This window comes from Populus trichocarpa, chromosome 1 (genome assembly GCF_000002775.5).
Source record: "Populus trichocarpa isolate Nisqually-1 chromosome 1, P.trichocarpa_v4.1, whole genome shotgun sequence".
NCBI classification, from domain to species: Eukaryota; Viridiplantae; Streptophyta; class Magnoliopsida; order Malpighiales; family Salicaceae; genus Populus; species Populus trichocarpa.
The window spans coordinates 44,944,950-44,963,446 of NC_037285.2; the positions used below are offsets into that span (position 1 = coordinate 44,944,950).

Here is an 18,497-nt window from a genome sequence, read left to right on the forward strand (position 1 = left end):
GCAATGGATTTCCAACTCAGCTTGTAATAAATTATTGAATTTATCATTAAATTAAACTTATTTGCATGCAGCAGGTCAAAGGTAACTCCTCGCTGTGATGGTTAAATTAATCTGCACTCAATTAGTATTAAGCTTGCTTGATACCCTTTCCCTCTAATATTAATAACTAAGTCACTAATCATGCATATATAATTAAAAGAGAATTAATACCAGTTACTTTTCAAAATATTTTTTATTCAGAAATATTTTAAAATAATATTTTATTTTTATTTTTTAAGAATTGTTTTTTACATTAGCATATTAAAACCATAAAAAAATCAATTTTTTAGAAAACATCGTTTTAACCATGTTCTCAGACGCTATCTAAAAATACAATTACTTCTAAATGAGTTTTATAATCCAATATATAATGTTTTTGTAAAAATATTTTTTAATTAAAAATGTATTTTTTTAGGTTTTCTTTTAAGTTTCAACATCATTATATGAAAATCATTGGAAAAAACACTTAATAAAAAATAATTTAAAAAAAATTTTAAAAAATAAATTTAACCACATTACCCATTATCCAATGGAGCTTAACTCTAAGAATTAAAAGCTCGTTTGTTTTTGTATTTTAAAAGTGCTTTTAAAAAATATATTTTTTAATTTGCTTCAAATTAATTTTTTTGGTGTTTTTAGATCGTTTGATGTGATGATATCAAAAATAAATTTTCAAATAAAAAACAGTTTAAAAAATAAATTTTATCACAATATCAAACAAGCTCCAAGACTATATCAACAGTAGCCTGCCACTAATCATAACTATAATAAAAGAAATGCAACCATCAAAACCATAACTTAATTGAGAATATTTGTGTTTGAAAGTATGATAATAGTTATTTTGTGCTTTTTTACTTAGAAATATATTAAAATAATATTTTTTTATTTTTTAAAAAATTATTTTTGATACTATTAATCCTGTTTGTTTTCGCGTTTCAAGAGTGCTTTTCAAAAATTTTAAAATTTTTTATTTTTTTCTTTGCTTTAAATTAATATTTTTTAGTGTTTTTAGATTATTTTGATGTGCTGATGTCAAAAATAATTTTTAAAAAATAAAAAAAATATTATTTTAATACATTTCTAAATAAAAAAAATTCAACCGCAACCATACTCCCAAACAAGCTATAATACATTAAAAAAATATTAAAAAATTAATTTAAAATAAAAATAAATAAATTTTAACCACCCTCCGTAAGTCACGGTAGAACATGAAAATGGGCTTTTATCTAAAAGTCACAATAAACAACTTATAATTGGTGTTTCCTTTTGCAAGAACATTGGTAGTGCAAGTTAGAACATCCTCGTCAATCCTAAAACGTGGACGCCACCTTTCTTTTCATCAACTCCTCAGGCAATTCATTATTTAAGAATTCATTATAAGGAATTGTTCTTCTTACGATCTTCCCTTCCAAACAAATCTAAATATACAGTAAAGAACTCAGGCAAAAGGGTCCCACCCATAAAATTGGACTCTCGCAACCGATAAGATGTTGACATCTTGACTAGTCATACAAATCAAGGGTCAAAATCATCTGATCAGACCGTTGTGTTACCCCACCATGATGAACCCAAAGAGACAACTTGGAAAAAAACAAAGGTTGAAGGCTCCTCCTGGTTCCCATCTCAATGGTGATTATTGTGATCTAATCTGATCTGTAACTAGCAATTTAAAGTCTTATTTGATTTTCAAACAAACAGAATCCCTTTTGTTTTCCCTCACTCTCACACCTCACAAAGATCTCACCTTTTTCTGGCCTTCTCTTCAACAGTTCACATGTCCTCTCCCCAACAAATGCAATCATCTCCAGACCTCACTGCCTTGCCTTAGTTCTCACTCTCTCTCTCTGTAAAGGTTCCGGTTTCCTCTCTCTATAAAGCCAGAGTCTTCTTTCTAAAAACCTCCATTTCCTTCAAAACCCATTTTGCATTTCCTTAAAAAATTCCATTATCAATGAGTTCACAAGCACCCAAATCAAGTAAACCAACAAAACCCCAAAACCAAAACCAACCCACATCAAGATCCCCGTCCTTGTCAACCCATTTAGCCATGGTTGAACTCAAGCAAAGAATCATAACCTGTCTCTCTAAACTTGCAGACCGTGACACTCACCAGATCGCCCTTGAAGAACTTCACACAATAACACAAACAATCTCTCCTGATGCGTTGCCAATGTTGCTAAACTCTCACTATGACTCACTTTCTGAAACCTCCAATTCAAAACCCTCGGTTAAGAAAGAATCTTTACATCTTCTTTCACTTGCTTGCCAATCTCATAGAGATTTAACATTGCCCCATTTGGCAAAAATCATTTCTTGCATTGTTAAAAGGCTTAAAGATTCAGATTCTAGTGTTAGAGATGCTTGTAGGGAAGCTATTGGGGTTTTATCAGGCTTGTATTTGAAGGGTAATGGTGGTGGTGGAGAAGGAGGTGGTGGTGGGGATGGTAATGGTGCGGGGCCTATGGTGGGGTTGTTTGTGAGACCTTTGTTTGAAGCAATGGGAGAGCAAAATAAAGTTGTGCAATCTGGAGCTGCTATGTGTATGGCGAAAATGGTGGAGTGTGCTGCTGCAGAAGGGGATGATAGTGGTGGTAATGTGCCCATTGGGGCATTTCATAAGCTGTGTCCAAGGATTTGTAAGTTGCTGAATGGACAGAGTTTCCAGGCGAAAGCGGCTTTGTTGGGGGTAGTAACGAGTTTGTCTCAGGTTTGTGAAATGTGGTTGTTTGATTTTATTATTCATTTTAGCAATGTGTGTAAACTGTGTTGCTTTTTATTATAATTTGGTTGGTGTGTATATTGTTAATTATGTGAGTCTGTTTGGTTTATGAGAAGTTGTGGATGAAATGAGATTCTGTTTGCGGCTTTGTTTTTGGGTTTCGTACTGATGCGTTTTCGATTATATTTTGTTGGGAAAGAGAATGAACAATGGATTGTTCTGATGATGCGTGGTTGAATTTAAGCTCTGTGGTGATTATGGTGAATGATGATTTGTAGGATATGCGTTTGCCAAGTTTGATAGTGTGGTTGTTTCATGTGTGATTTATATGGGTTTTTATCATTGTGCATCGATCAATCTTTGGTTAAGGCTTAAACGGAATTGAAAGAGAAGGAATGGAAATTTGGGATTTTGGCATTTGGTTATGTTCCATGATGCACTGTGTTTATTAATCTTGACAATCAGCATTAAAGAAAGAAGGCATCAGTTGTGGCCGGATTTTTTTTTTTTTTGTTATTTTTTTCCTCTGATCTGTAAACTAAAAGTTGCCAAAAGAGAAGCGCCACCTCTTGTTTGTCAAGATGCTTGGATTAGGTAGTCTAAATTTATGACTTGCTTGAATGGCTAAAAATTGCCAGGAAAGAGAAGAAAAGGTTGAATTTTATAGCGTTACTTGTGAAGGTTTCAGGTCTCATTTGATAATTTATAAATCGTGGATAGACAATTTGGAACATTGGCATAGGTTTTCCACAATCTGTCTCTCTCTACAATCCCATTCTTAACTGAAATCTCTCTCTCTCTCTCTCTCTCTCTCTTTTTCTTTCTCTGGCTCAGACTCTCTTTCCTCTTTTAAAATGCCACCCATTTCTCTGCAAACCATGCAAGATGAGCACACAAGCTTTCAAATCCCGTAAACCTGTGAAATGCTTAAACCAATCTCCACCCCATCCTCCTCTACATCATTTTCTCTTTCCATGCAATTAGCAAATATTGCACTCAAGCAACAAATCTTACTCTCTCTTTGTAAACTTGCTGACCATGACACCCATCAGGTTGCTTTGGAAGATCTCCATTCCATTACCCAATCCCTGCCCCCCTATGCAGTCCCTGTGCTTCTTAACTCCCTCTATCAATCCTCTTCTGACCCCACCAATAAACCCATTATTAAAAGGGTATCTCTCCACTTACTCTCTCTCTACTGTCAATGTCATCATGATTTAAAATTACCCCGTTTAACCAAAATCATTTCCCACATTATCAAAAGGTTGAGAGATTCAGATTCAAGTGTTAGGACTGCTTGTTGTGATGCCATTGGGGTTTTGTCAGGGTCATATTTGAAGGATAGAGTGGGGCTGTTCACTGAGCCATTGTTTGATGCAATGCGGGCACCAAACAAAGGTGTGCAATTGGGTGCAGCTATGTGTATGGTGAAGATGGTTGAATGTACTCAACTAGATAGCATACTAGTTGGGGAATTTCAGAAGCTGTGTCCTAGGATTTCTAGGTTGTTGAATTGTAAGAATTTCTTGGCCAAGGCTGATCTTTTGGGAGTTGTGAAAAGTTTGTCACAGGTTTGGGCAATGTCGTCCAGTTATCTTTATGTTTTTGAAATGTACAATGTTTTCTTTTGGTGATAATGCTACCTTTCACGATTGAAACATTTGTTACCTTTCATGACTCGGTTTAGATTCATAATTTGTCAGACTCCTCCAAATTGTAGTGCTTGAGAGAGAACAAATTCCAAACTTCTATAATTTCCAAATAGTTTTCTTGATAATTATTAAATAGCTTTCTTTGTTTCCTGATTATTTCAATTCAATATTTTCTAGGCAGTTTAAAGTTTCTCTCAGTTCACTAAACTAGCTTACTAGTGTTTGTTGAAGTAACTATAATTGTCTCATGATTATAAATTAGCAACTCAAATTGGATATTTGTAAATTCTAGTAGCAAAGAGGCAAAATCCAGGAGTTTTATTGAATTTGTTTTTACAGGTGGGAGCAATTGCACCACAAGGTTTGGAATCATTGTTACAAAACATTCATGACTGCCTTGGGAGCACAGATTGGGCTACACGTAAAGCTGCAGCTGATGCTTTAAGTGCTATAGCATTGCATTCAAGCCGCTTGATTGCAGATGGAGCTGCAAATTCCACACTGACAGTGCTTGAAGCTTGTCGTTTTGACAAGGTACCTTCTTCGAACCATTTTTTTTTCTCAATTTTTTTTTTAAATTTTATTTACAGGATTAATGCCTCCTCTTGATTATCTCATTTCAATCATTTTCAAGATCAGTGAGCTTCCCTCGGTTTTTATGATTGTATTGCTGAATTTGTGATGGATGTGTGATGCATGCATTTTATTTATTACTTTTTATAACCTTGTTAAAGCTTTAAATTTACTTGTGTTTCACACGTGTCATTTCTCACCTTGTGAAACAAATGCTGCAACTATTAAAAGATGAAAAAACAAAAGAAGCTACTCCAAAATTTTGTTTCTCGAGATATAAAAAAACTCATTTTCTATTCTGTTAAAGTGACATTGATTTGGAAAAAAAATTAAGTTGCTTGATAATAGGTATAATATTTATCCTTTTCAAGCAAGTATCCAACTGCTCCTCATTTGGTGAAGATGGGCCCTTCTTGTTTGCTCTTTTTTTGAATCCCCTTCCAACAAAAAATTGATTGCATTTTGGTGATAGAGAAGAACATTCAGCTAGAAAGTCCAATCAAATCTGTTGTGCATTATCTGGGATGACATGATGAATCTATGGAAGGAAAAGAAGGCACTTCTAAACTGCCTAGCTTTTCTCAACTGTTCTACAAGCTCCCAATTAACAAAAATATATTATTCTTGTGATTCTTATATGGTAGATATGCTGTAGTCTTTAGAGGTGCATGTTAAATTCTATAGTTTTAAGGATTATCTCGTTTCTAATTTTGAACATAAGGATATGGAAAATAGGTTCAAGTTACCTGTTTCTGCCTTTTGAACTACCATTCATTCATTACCATTTATTGGCATAACAGATAAAACCCGTCAGAGATAGTATGACAGAAGCATTGCAATTATGGAAGAAAATTGCTGGTAAAGGAGAAGGTGTTCCTGATGACCAGAAAAGTTCCTCTCTGGGTGGGTATCCGTGCAATATTTTTCTATTTGTTTGTCTTACCTCATCACAGGGGCGTGACGTCACAGCGACACTGTTAATGAACCTTCAATTTCAATTATCTAATCATTGCTTCTTCACCTTTTTCTTTATATTTAATGTTTAGATGGAGAGCGTCATGAACAAGCTGAGTTGTCAGATAAAAATCTAAATCCTAATGACCAAAGAAAGGAGTCATCGGCAAGGGATGCATCCAATGGTACTTCCCCAACCAAAGATTCAGCATCAAAAAGCAAATACGGAAGCATTCATGACAAAGCAGTTGTAATATTGAAGAAGAAAACTCCTGCTTTAACAGATAAAGAGTTAAACCTAGAATTCTTCCAGAAACTTGAAAAAAGGGGTTCTGGTGATTTGCCAGTAGAAGTAGTTGTTCCTCGTAGATGTCTCGATTCTTCCAATTTGAACAACGAGGAAGAATCAGAACCAAATGATTCAGAATCAAGGGGGAGGCCAAACCGCATGGGAAACAGCCTATCAGATGATATTCATGGAGCTTTCAACAACAAATTCCGCAATATAGAAAGAGGAATTACTGGAAAAGATTTAAGAACCAGAACATTTGATGATGAGAGGATTGACATAAACCATAGGGAGTCTTCTGGCAGTCGTGCAGGTTTCTCCAAATCTGATGGTCAATCTGAGGGATCCTTCATAAATAATAAAGGAAATTGGTTGGCCATCCAGAGACAGTTATTACAGCTGGAGAGACAACAGGCTCATCTCATGAACATGCTTCAGGTCTGCATATAATTTTCATTAAGGAAATTGTTATTATGCATGTTTTTATTTTGCTAATGAGATGCTTTACATTGTAGGATTTTATGGGGGGGTCTCACAACAGCATGGTAACATTGGAAAACAGAGTTAGGGGTCTTGAGAGAGTTGTTGAAGACCTGGCACATGATTTGACAATATCATCAGGCCGCAGAGGCAATAACTTTGCTATGGGTTTTGAGGGATCTTCTAATAGACCTTTAGGGAAGTATAATGGCTTCTCTGACTACTCTAGTTCAAAGTACAATGGGTGGGTTCCCCATGGGGAAAGATTTTCCCAATCGGATGTTACAGCTTCAGGCATGAGGGGAAGGGGCTCTCATTGGAGATCAGACACATCTGATGCTTGGGAATTCCCCACATATGGAGCTTCCAGGAATGGACAGGCTGTCTCAAGGAGAGCTCCAGGCAGTGGTTCTTTGAATGTTAGATCACCTAAATCTGAACATGAAGGTGATCAGTTAGGCAACAGGAGAGCTTGGGAGAAAGGGGCAGGACCTGTTAGGCATGGTGAGGGACCTTCTGCTAGAAGTGTCTGGCAAGCCTCAAAGGATGAAGCTACCTTAGAAGCCATTCGGGTGGCTGGGGAGGACAGTGGGTTAGCTCGGACAGCAAGAGTGACCATCCCTGAGATGACCGCAGAAGCTATGGGAGATGATAATGCTGGGCAAGAAAGGGACCCTATCTGGACATCTTGGAGTAATGCAATGGATGCCCTTAAAATGGGTGACATGGATACAGCTTATGCTGAAGTTGTATCCACAGGGGATGATCTCTTGCTTGTGAAGCTTATGGACAGATCAGGTCCTGTGGTTGACCAACTTTCCAATGAGACTGCATGCGAAGTCTTGAATGCTATTGGACAGTTTCTAATGGAGCAGAACTTGCTTGACATATGTTTGTCTTGGATTCAGCAGGTATGGTTTTCTCTCCACTGAATATTATGAGTTGCATGATTTGAGTCATTCTTTACGCAAACTCTATGTAATAATAACATTTGGAACGCCCTCACCCCCAAACCTAGATTATATCAGGTTGAGGAATGTTTATAACTTCCACCTAGAGTTGCTTCTGGAAACTGCTTGGAGTGCATTATAAAATCAGCAGTGTCGTAGAAGTGCCTATAACCTATTATGTCGGTTGTCACAAAGCACAAAAGCCCCAACTCACTTGAATTATGCATTTCATAAAATACATATGTAGGGCATAGGTGTGATTTAACGGAAAAGAGAGAAAAATGGCTGCTGCTATATTCCAACGTCAGTTTTCGATTGTTCAATAGCCAAGCCATATGAACAAATTTCTTCTAGGCATATTTGGAGCTTGATGGATAAGGTTTTGAACTTTTCTTATTGTTTATTGTTTGGCATTGCAGCGAACCCTCTATAAATACCCTAATGTCCTTTCTCCCCCCAGCCCGTGTAAATGAGTTCTTATATTTATCTCATTTCCCATACTAATGGTTTGAATTTGCTTGTTTAGTTGGCAGAAATAGTGTTAGAAAATGGATCCCATGTCTTTGGCATTCCCATGGAACTGAAGAAAGATATTTTGCTGAATTTGCATGAAGCTTCTACCTCCATGGAGCCCCCAGAGGACTGGGAAGGTGCAGCACCCGACCAACTTTTGTTGCAACTGGCATCTGCCTGGGGAATTGAAATACAACAGTTTGAGAAGTAATCAATAGTTGAAGCGCCTATTTTACGCTCGGATTCTGTATTTTATAAACAGATTGATTGTGGCATGTGGTTATACGTCCTGAATTGTGGAAATTGAAAGACAAGGTTTTTCAAACAAATATATGATCACATGGATTTACTCGAGTTTCACACTGGAATGTTTTGAACTTACAATGCGATGCGTAAGGGGTCATTGGCCACATTAATTGCTGAAAACTAGCAAAACTCTTGCAAAAAATGAGGAACAATTTCTTTTACATGCTTCTTGATACAATTGCATGGCGCCAACTCCCAAACTCACCAGAAAATTTACAGGAAACAGTTGCATAAAATAACATCAATATGCAGAGGGCGTCCGTACATGTCCTCACCATGGATATGAGATTAGAAGACCATCAAAGCAGGGCAGCAAACTCCCTTGCCTATTCATGGCCAAAACAGTACAGCTACATCATCAAGTGCAACAATTTGATATCAAGGTTGCTGTATCGAGAATGGCTCCCAGAGCAAAATAGCCTCAAGGATGGAATTTGCCTCGACATAGACAATGTGGACGGTGCGAGAATATAACTCCATTCTCAAGGTAGGAGAAACCTCAAATGAGATTTCAGCCCATGTCGACATCCAATTGTGGCAATGGAGCCATATACCTATTTAGCAGCATACCAGTTTTGAGCACACTTTGAATCAACAGCCAGGTCCACATTAAGAAAATTCTTGCCACCAAAGGGTTTAGACATGCACCCAACAACTATTGCCTTGGCAACCTCAGCTGACTCAGTTGGTCCTTCCAGGATCACTTCATCATGAACCTGTGTTTTAGATATTGTTAATTCAAACAAATTGTCGGTTATGAATTTTTCTTGGAAGACTTAAAATTACTCGCATGTAATTATGCATTCCCGGAGATTAAAATGTGCAAGAGTAACATTATTGAAAAACCACTCAATTAACAAAGTTGCATGGCATCCTGTTATATATGGCATGCAAAATCGATGGAAGAAGGATTCTAAAGACTACAACTATGACAACTTGGTTCCAATCAAAGATACAAATTAAGACACGAGTGAACGAATGCAGCTTGCAATCTCATGCCAGAGCAGAATCATCAGAGGCAAACATCAAATTTTAACGACAAAAAAAATATGTACCTGTAAAAGCAGCTTCCATCCAAGTTCCTGCAGACGTGTGTTCTTTGATATTTCTAGCATAGCGCACATAGCAACATCTGCAGCACTACCCTGTAGCAGTCACTCACATGAGATAAGAGAGACAGAGAGAGCAGGAAAGGGAAAACTTAAGTGAAAAGGAAAGAATGGAAGAACCTGCACTGGGGTATTGATAGCAGCCCGCTCAACATGACCTCTTAGAGAAGAGCTAGCATCAGTCAATGAAGGAAAGACACGAGCCCGTCCCAGCAATGTGTAAACACGTCCATTTTCTCTGGCTTCTTTCTTACGAGCTTGTTGCCATTTAAGCACTTCTTTTCTTTCTTTATACCAGAGATTAACAGTTTCCTTTGCTTCCGCCACAGAAACCTGGAAACAAAGATGATAAAGACCACACCTATGGATCAACATGATTCGATTCAAATCAGGACGAATCACCAATTATTTTAGGTTTATCCGGTAAAGTTACCTTCCAATCCCTGGAAAGCCCCACAGGAGTCTTTCCATAAGCAATAGAAAAGTTAAGCATTTTAGCTTTTCTTCTTTCAGAAGCAAAGGCATCCTGAAAAATAAGTTTCATTCAGTAACACTAGGTAAACTGAATTCTATAATTCTACTTCTTGATCATATCATAATGCACAAACAAAAGGAGAAACATTGCCAAATCTTTAAAATCAGAAAAATGCAAATAAAATAAAATAAATGATTTGACTACACTTGTGAGATACTTTCACAAGCAAATTGGAAGAATAATAAACCATTCACCTTAAGTAATGGAACGGGGGGTTTGTTTTCACCAGGTTGAGGATACCACTCAAGAAGCACTTGCTTTTTCTCAATGGCCTCACGAATATGCGGATACATGTTCATAGCTGTCCTTGAATGGAAATCTCCACCAGCTTTAAAGGCATCCAACATGCTCTTACAGTTGGCAAGATGTGCAAGAATCCTAAGTTCCAGCTACGATACGAATACATATTTCAATCACCCTTCACTCACACTGATTTATTTATGTATATAAACTCAAACGCTTACTTGCCCATAATCAGCAACAATAAGTGAATTCCCAGGTGCAGCTATAAATGCCTGACGGATCTTATACCGGTCTTTCTCCAAAGCAGGCTGATTCTGATTTATAGAAGACAAGATGTTAGCACTCTTTAATCTCTACTGCATTCAGAAAGAAAACAATATTCAAGTTTCTTTTCTTGTCTTAAGATTTCATAAAATCAACTGATAAACCACCATGAAAACTCCATGGTGCATTCTAACACCATCCTGACTGACTATCCTACAAAATGCCTTAGTAATTGATACCTCCAAGAAAGAAAAATTAAAGCCTTTGCAGTTGCAATTGGAATAATGGATGTAATACATAGATGCTTCGACGTGCAAGTAAAAGGCTCAGGCAAACAATTGGTTTCACAGTTGTTATGATTAACTGAAGCAGCCAAACAGATATTTGATAGAAGCAGCAAACTTATTTCACGGGCAATAGAAATCATATTCCATTCAGCACATAAAAATTAGAAAGATTTTCAACTAAAGCACCAGGGCATCTTTGTTGAAACATTGAAGTCATATAATTCAGTTAATTCTAAGATGTTAAAATAAGAGTGAAAAGACCTGCAAATTTGGTCTCCTAGCTGATAAGCGCCCGGTTTCTGTATTGATATTCAGAGAACAGTGAACACGCCCACCCTTGCCTGATATGTCGCTGCTCTGTGGTAGAAAGACACCAATATCAGTATGAACTAGTCTGAAGAATTAGAGGTAGAAAACAAATGCATGGACAGCAAACTTGCTTAAACTGAGAAAGCACTGAAATCGAAATGCTTACAGTACCATTGGAAGATAAATACATGTATTAATAATAATAATAACAACAACAATAATAATAACAATAACAATAATAATAATAATAATAATAATAATATTATACTTGGGATTGGGTGCTCTGGGAAGAACCGGGAATGGATATTGGAGTTCCATTTTTTGTCTTATCCATTATTTTGTTTGAACCTTAGAGCTGGTTTGAGTTTTCCAGGCTGTTTTCAGTATCTGCTGAGGTTGCTTTCTAGTTAGTAGAGTTAGGGGGAAATCGTTATTAACAGATTGTTGACAATTTCACTAGCAGGGGGTAGACATTTATTTTCTTAGGTAGATTTATGATTTAGGAATCCAAGTCCCATTAGTAGAAGGAATAACTCAGCCTATAAATATGCTTACAGTCTTTCAATTTCAGTATAAAACTTACTATGACTAAAGTGCAGTCTTTTAGCTTAATATGTTGACAGTGCGATGCTTTCGTTAAAGGAGCGATTCCTTAAACCCTAGGTCAGCCCCCCCCTTTTTTTTTTCCTTTTCCAGCTTTTATCAAAATCTCGAACTAAATATCCATTGCACACAGAAATCTTAGACCTCAACAATGGCCCCAATACAGTGAGGCAACTGCAATACCACGGCGGCACAGAATAAATGCATCTAATCAGGCACAGAGTTAGTTCACGTACAAACACAACGATCAAAAGGAATAGCACATCAAAATAGCAGTAAAAATCACCTGCAGGGGGAGGATGAAGTTGGATATCAAAGAATCAATAGAGCAAACTTCACATAAAGAAGCAATAGCATGACAGGCCTCAATCCCTTCTTCTGGTGTTTGAAACCTACGCAAACCTGCTACATACTCAGATTCTACTTTATTCTCAACATAGGACCCTTCGGAATTTGAATCTTCATCTGTCATTGTCCCAGAATCATCCAAGACAGCATCATCTAACTGCAAGCCAGCAGCATCATTGGCATCGCTAACAGCATCAGAAATCTTCCCAGCCAAGGCCTTCAAAGCAACTCCACTGACTGAAGGCCAACCACTTGCGGTATATGTCTCAATAGGCAGATCAACTCCAATGCTACATAACTTAATGTTGCGATATTTTGTGGGAGTCTTCTTGCCTTCTTCAATCACTTTATCAACATTTGGAACTTTGAATGTTTTATCTTCTGGAAGAGTAAGGAGAGGATCCTTACTGAAATGAAAATAATTAAAACAAATGAGGTGTTTTTTCCATCCACCCTTGGTTTAGATGAAACTCAGTACTAACTAGTGCGCATTGTCACTGGATTTTATGCAAGAAAACTTGACCCCAATAATTTCCGAATTTAGGAATTCCATGGTACAAATACTGTTGTTCAAATTGCAATGAAAATTAACTTTCAAGAGGAATGTGTCCCCTTCCCAGGACAGGCCTCAAATTTACACTTAGAAAGCACATTCAACAAAAAAACTGATTCATGGCACAAATATTTCGATATTTTTAAATAAAGGATGGAAGTTTAACTTTTACCTGTTCGGAACACCACCAAAAAGTAATTGGCGCAGTTGTGTATCACTTCCCACATTCATGTACTTGGCATCAGGGCAATACTTACAAGCCCAATTACGAAATCTGTTAGCAGCAACCTCCTGTTCTGCTTTGGCAACCTTCTCCACCTCAGCAAGATATGCCCGGTCAACCAGCATGCCCTCGGTTTCCATTCTAACTAGAATCTCCCCAAATGGTTGCCAGTATTCCTGGTAGAAGTCAAACATAGATTTTTGAAAAACACGTTTTCCATCCAAATTCCAAGGCATTTTAGATAGTTCGCTTTCCATGCTCTTATAAAGCTGCAAAGTGCTTATTGCATCCAAAGCAGAATAACAAATCCACGGTTCTCGCTCTTCTCTTTGTAACTCTTCAACAGGGGCAATGATGGTCATTTTGCCTTCAGATCCATCTTTTTTCAACTTTTTCTTGCCAAAGATGGTTTTCATTGACACTTTACCAATCAATTCTTTATAGCATGATCCTGCCCCACGCATGACTTTTTGATCACCTGTAAGAGCTTCAAGAGAATACCCACCCTTTAATCTTCTTGATGAATCCCATAATCGTGCCATGTGCATTGTATCAGCATGAAAACCAGAAACAGAAAACCCGTAGTTCTCGATGACGTGGTTATCAAAGCTGTAGTTGTGCCACACCTGCAGAAAGGATAAGCAACTTCAATGTTGGTTCAATTTGTATTTGTGGACTGTGAATGCAGCCTAGTAAAACAACATGGCATGAGCAGTTGAATTCTCTAAAGTACAGACAAGGCTGTGGACTGTTTAACATAGTAAAAAATGATCATTGCTTTACAAGGAAAAAGAAAGAGCATGCCTCTTCCAAGGGGGGAAAAACAATGTCGGAGTCCAAATCTCTGCCCAGGCCAAATATATATAAAGGTGAAAAATAATTGCAACGGCAAGCTTATTCACATCAGCAACCTCCCACTATGCTGATGTTACATCAATTATCTAAATGACCATCAAGCTATGTTAAAGGAGCTGTAGATCAAGAGAGCAACAACAAATTAAAACTGACAAAATTTACCTTTTTTATGTCCGGGTCTTCAAAAAACAGAGCAAATTCATTCAAAAGATCCCTGCCTCCACCATCAAGAACATCTACCCAGATACAAGATTTCCCGTGTCCAAAATCTGCCTCTGGTCCACAATAAATACTGAGACATGTTATCTCTCCATGGTCAATGGGTGTTTCCTCTTTCACATCAATTCTGGCAACCTATAAAGATACTTTATCAGAAATTTAAATTATAAATACATGGGAGTTCCAATTAACTCAGAGACATGCATATCCTTTAACATTCATGTACATAGAAAATGAGGTTGTAGTATAAATGTATGTGATGTGGAATTTATCAGAATCAGAAATGATGAGTTTTAAATATCATGGTATACTAAGATTAAGCTTGACATTCATAGCAGGGCCATCTAGGACCATTACATACATGTAAAGGTGAAAGCTAAAAAACAAAGAAAAATTAATTTAAAACAAACCAAATATAACCAAATAAATCTTAAAATTAAGCTTGAAACGTCTATCTCTGCATAACTAGGTAATATCCCTTTCACATTAAATATGTGTCTGTAGTGTTTTGCTCCGGAATAAAGATTAATTTTACAGAAGTTTTAGAAACTTTCACCTCTCTAGGATTATTGAGCTTTGACGCAACTATAGCATCTTGCTGCTGACAGGAACTTCAATATGAAGCCTGAGTAATATTCTATATTTTGAGATTAGAATTTGGTTTAATAATTTCTTTAATTGTTGAAAACAATTTGAACAGTTTTAAACCCACCTGATTTCCAGCTTTCAAACCCTAGAAATTGTCCTTTTTAAAACCTTAATCCACTGCACAATCAACTTCAAAAATTAAACTTAAGCTAAAATTACTGCTCACATTAAAAAACTTGCACTGTGAACAGCTCAATATTCATGTATTCTCCTCTTAAGGTGGATTCTAAATCTGAGAGTGCAATTTTGGCCTTAGTTTGCTTCCATTGAATCCTCAAAGAGCTACTTATCTAACTTTTTATGTTAATGTCTACATCAGTTTAGGGCATTCCTGCAGTCCTACACCAGCATGCCTCTCTATTGTCTGAGCAATTATATCTTAAAATAAAATAGCAGAAAGAACTTGATTTGATGTAACTGCATACCTCAGTATCGCAAGCATGGATAAGATGCCTATACTGATTTGTAAGCTTACTAACAACCTCCTTTGCCATAGTGACATTATCAACAACCAGTACACTCTCATATATACTAGTAAGCCTCTCACGAATGTCTAGCTTGTGAGGCCTTCCCTTGGTCTGGACTTGCTCATTTGAACCAATACCTGTGTGTCCAAGTTCACTAGACTGGAACTGCTTTTCATTCTCCATTCTCTGCATGAATGATCCATTATTCCACGCACTCTCTTTTAAAATGTCATCCAAAGATGAACCATTTGGCCTTTTGTTATCAACCAGCTGACCAACATTCCTGGAAATTAGTTGTTTCTGACTCTTAGGTTTATCTTGTGTTTGTATTGCATTAATATCCATCCTTTCATATTTAAATGAATAAACACTACCATCATATTCACATTTCTGCTTCAACAGTTCATTACTCTCCTGTTTCCATAAAGCTCTAGTACCATCACGAAGGATCGTAGTGAACTCAAGACCAGGAGGCGCATTAGAATTTCTTGAAACCACCCTCCTCTTCTCATCTCTCTTTTGCATGTCATCAATCACTTGCAAAGGGATTTTCCCCCAAAACCTAACAAATACAAGGAACACAAATTTTATTCTATACATGTGAAGCATCAAATACCAAAATCTTAATCAGAAAGTGTAATTTTTACATGGATTGACTCTCTTTAGTTAAGACCAATAAGAGGTCTACATAAACCGATTCTATACAACTTTTTAATGGTTTACTTGCAAACACATTTAGCATGTTCCAAACACCAGATTATCAGAACACCCAGATAGCAAAAACTATGAAGTCTAAACAACATCTTAAACACATAGTACAAAATGAAGCTTTCTATACTCATAATCAAGCAAGCCATAAATGGAACGGTATGAACAAATAAAAATGTGAGGATCAACTAAACTGAAAAGCCTACAAAAATCACGTTGTTCAGAACAAAACATCAAATTCTATCAACACAAACCTTTACTACACTACATTACACTGCACTGCACTCAAAACCCAAACAAAGAAAAAAAAAACTGGGTGTTAAATAATTTCCAAAACCCAGGTAGAAAAACTTTAAAAACAACAAATGAAGGTCTCGACATGAATAATAAAAGTGAAGAAACCTGTGAAGGGCAACAGAGAAAGGCCTAGAAGAACCTTCCCTGGAGGCAAAGCAAGGACAAGAGCGAGATAACTTGAAATAAGAAGGGCATATTGGTCTAAAAGGACTGATTTGAGTGGTGGTGGAGGTGATTCCCATAGCTAAAACGTCAGCAAACCTCCCCAGCTTAGCAGCCCTACTTCTACTATATAAGAGAGCCGTTTTGTAAGGGTTTTGGTGGCAAAGAAAGTAAAAAGAAGGAACTTTGAGGGTGTGGTTTGTGTTATCTGAGGGGGGTTGCAAGTGGGACTGCGAAAGATACAGAAGCAGAGGGAGAGGGAGAAGACAAATACGAGGGAAGGTCAGGAGGTCTAAACTAAAACCCTTTTGTGTCGTTTTTTCTTTTTTTTAAGGAAAAGATCAATTATTATTATTATTATTTTATCTTTTTTATTGGCTGGCAAATATTTGTCTTTGTGTATAATTTTGACATTTTATAATTTTTTGTTTGGGAATTAAGGCTTGGAAAACTTGTTTATTACAGATATGCCATTATTGGTGGGGTGCATGCGGAGTCTGGTGGTCTAGTTGTGCAGTGGATTCATATCTTATTTCTTATTCTTTTTAGAAAAATCATTAATTTATTTTTTACAAGTTAGCTTGTCAATATCTAATTTAAAAATTTTAAAGATAAAATCAAAATAATTTCTGTTTTAACTCTTTTTTCTAAAATAAATATTGAAACAAATTTTTGTAAAATTAATTTAAATCAATATACCTAACTTGTAAGTTAGTTCTCGATACGTTATAAAACCTATATAAAATTAACTTTGACAATAAGAAATTTATATATTTTTTTATTAATATAGGTGTCCAGGTCAACTTACGCGTACCTCGACTAATTCCACGGGTCCTGAAGTTAACGATCATATAAGCTTCAATGGCTCTAAGATTTGTGAGACTTGAATTGGTGATTTTTAGAAAATAAACCTAAGACCTAATCGGTTGAGTTATATCCTTTAGGTTTTTTTTTTAATAAAAGAAGAAGGAGGAGGAGAGCTTTGTAGAAGATGATCTTGATAAGAAACCATGCTAATATGAAATGCTTGGCCATTGGTAGCAAGAATAGCCTGAAATTCACAAATAATATTGCAACGAGGATGAGACATTAGTCTAGCACTAGTTTTTAAAGAGAGAAATAAGATTATTGGAGGTTGATTATGTTTGGCATGAAAGAATTTTGAGAGTTGACCTAATTGTAAGTAGATTCTGCCTTTAATATATATTAATTGAAATGGAGAGGGGAATTTAAAATCTACTATTTGACATGATTTATGAGTAATTATTCAAATTAATTTTTTGTGCAAGAATGGTCTCCCACCATGCTTCTCTTCCTACTTGTTCCTGTAATTGTTTCCAGCATAAATTGCACACGTTAATGTTCCAGCTTTCTTCCGACTAGCTAGAAACAAAACCTCACATATTTATATTTATATTTATACTTATATTTATACTAGGGGTAAGGAAAAAAACCAAATAATCAATTAAACCGAGAAAACCAAAGAACAATTAACTCAAAAAATCAAACAAAAAAAAAACCGAATTAACCGATTAGAAAATCACAAAACATTTCCGGTTCGGTTCGGTTTTGGTTTCTAAAGTCTGAAACCGATTGAACCGAACCGAACCGGCCCGGTTCAACTAGGCTAGCACTTGAAAAAAAAACAAGTATAAATAACATATTTTCTTCTAACCCTAAACTTAAATGCATTCTCAGTTGCCCCCTCTCCCTGCTCTCTGTCTCTTGTCTTTCAAATGTGTCTTCTCCTCCTCCATGCTCTCTGTCTCTTAAATCTGTCTTCTTCTCCTCCATTCCCTCTGTCTCTCATCTCAGACGACGGGAATATACAAAGAAAGGTTTAAGAATTTCAGTCTTGAGGCTATTCTATTACAAAATTTTGTAAGCAGTTTTCGAAATCGCTTCGTCCGATATTTGGGAATTGGCACTGGCTTTCATCTAGTTCCAACGATTCCTACTCTAACTACTCTTATTTCACACTTTCCAGGAAATTCCAAAACCCCAGGAAGAAAGGACACTAAATCAAGATCTATTCTAATTGAAGGGGTGCAACGACACCCTAAGCTCATTGGGCTTGAAGAATAGGAAATAGCATACTAGCTAACCTAACTGCAAAGAAAGCAGTCGCAACCGGGGATATCTTCTTTTTTGTTTTGTTTTGTGTATTTTTTTGCTGGGTTTAACTTTTGGGC

The 18,497-nt window shown here is 36.5% G+C and overlaps 2 protein-coding genes across 2 annotated transcripts; one reads left to right on the forward strand and one right to left on the reverse strand.

Annotated features, from left to right (window-relative positions):
• Positions 1-1,463: 1,463 nt before the first annotated feature.
• LOC18095941 (microtubule-associated protein TORTIFOLIA1) lies at positions 1,464-8,529 on the forward strand. Its single transcript, XM_024595151.2, has 6 exons — positions 1,464-2,746; positions 4,750-4,944; positions 5,784-5,886; positions 6,030-6,664; positions 6,742-7,617; positions 8,183-8,529. The coding sequence occupies exons 1-6, from the start codon at positions 1,991-1,993 to the stop codon at positions 8,378-8,380; spliced, it is 2,763 nt and encodes a 920-aa protein (XP_024450919.2). The 5' UTR covers positions 1,464-1,990; the 3' UTR covers positions 8,381-8,529.
• LOC18095942 (DNA polymerase I A, chloroplastic/mitochondrial) lies at positions 8,486-16,595 on the reverse strand. The gene is made up of 12 exons (XM_006370607.3): positions 16,249-16,595; positions 15,097-15,700; positions 13,967-14,158; positions 12,899-13,575; positions 12,112-12,580; positions 11,175-11,270; positions 10,584-10,676; positions 10,314-10,508; positions 10,018-10,110; positions 9,705-9,917; positions 9,531-9,620; positions 8,486-9,191 (listed from the first exon to the last, which is right to left on the reverse strand). Exons 1-12 carry the CDS (start codon positions 16,383-16,385, stop codon positions 9,030-9,032), a joined length of 3,021 nt encoding a protein of 1,006 aa, XP_006370669.2. The 5' UTR covers positions 16,386-16,595; the 3' UTR covers positions 8,486-9,029.
• Positions 16,596-18,497: the final 1,902 nt, after the last annotated feature.

Excerpts from the sequence above, each read along its gene's own strand:
- LOC18095941 (XM_024595151.2), top strand. The coding sequence starts at position 1,991 with ATGAGTTCACAAGCACCCAAATCAAGTAAACCAACAAAACCCCAAAAC. Across the intron at positions 2,747-4,749 it reads TAGTAACGAGTTTGTCTCAG|GTGGGAGCAATTGCACCACA; the intron begins GTTTGTGAAATG and ends TTGTTTTTACAG. Across the intron at positions 5,887-6,029 it reads CCAGAAAAGTTCCTCTCTGG|ATGGAGAGCGTCATGAACAA; the intron begins GTGGGTATCCGT and ends TTTAATGTTTAG.
- LOC18095942 (XM_006370607.3), bottom strand. The coding sequence starts at position 16,385 with ATGGGAATCACCTCCACCACCACTCAAATCAGTCCTTTTAGACCAATA. Across the intron at positions 15,701-16,248 it reads TTCTCTGTTGCCCTTCACAG|GTTTTGGGGGAAAATCCCTT; the intron begins GTTTCTTCACTT and ends TGTATTTGTTAG. Across the intron at positions 10,111-10,313 it reads CCCCCGTTCCATTACTTAAG|GATGCCTTTGCTTCTGAAAG; the intron begins GTGAATGGTTTA and ends CTTATTTTTCAG.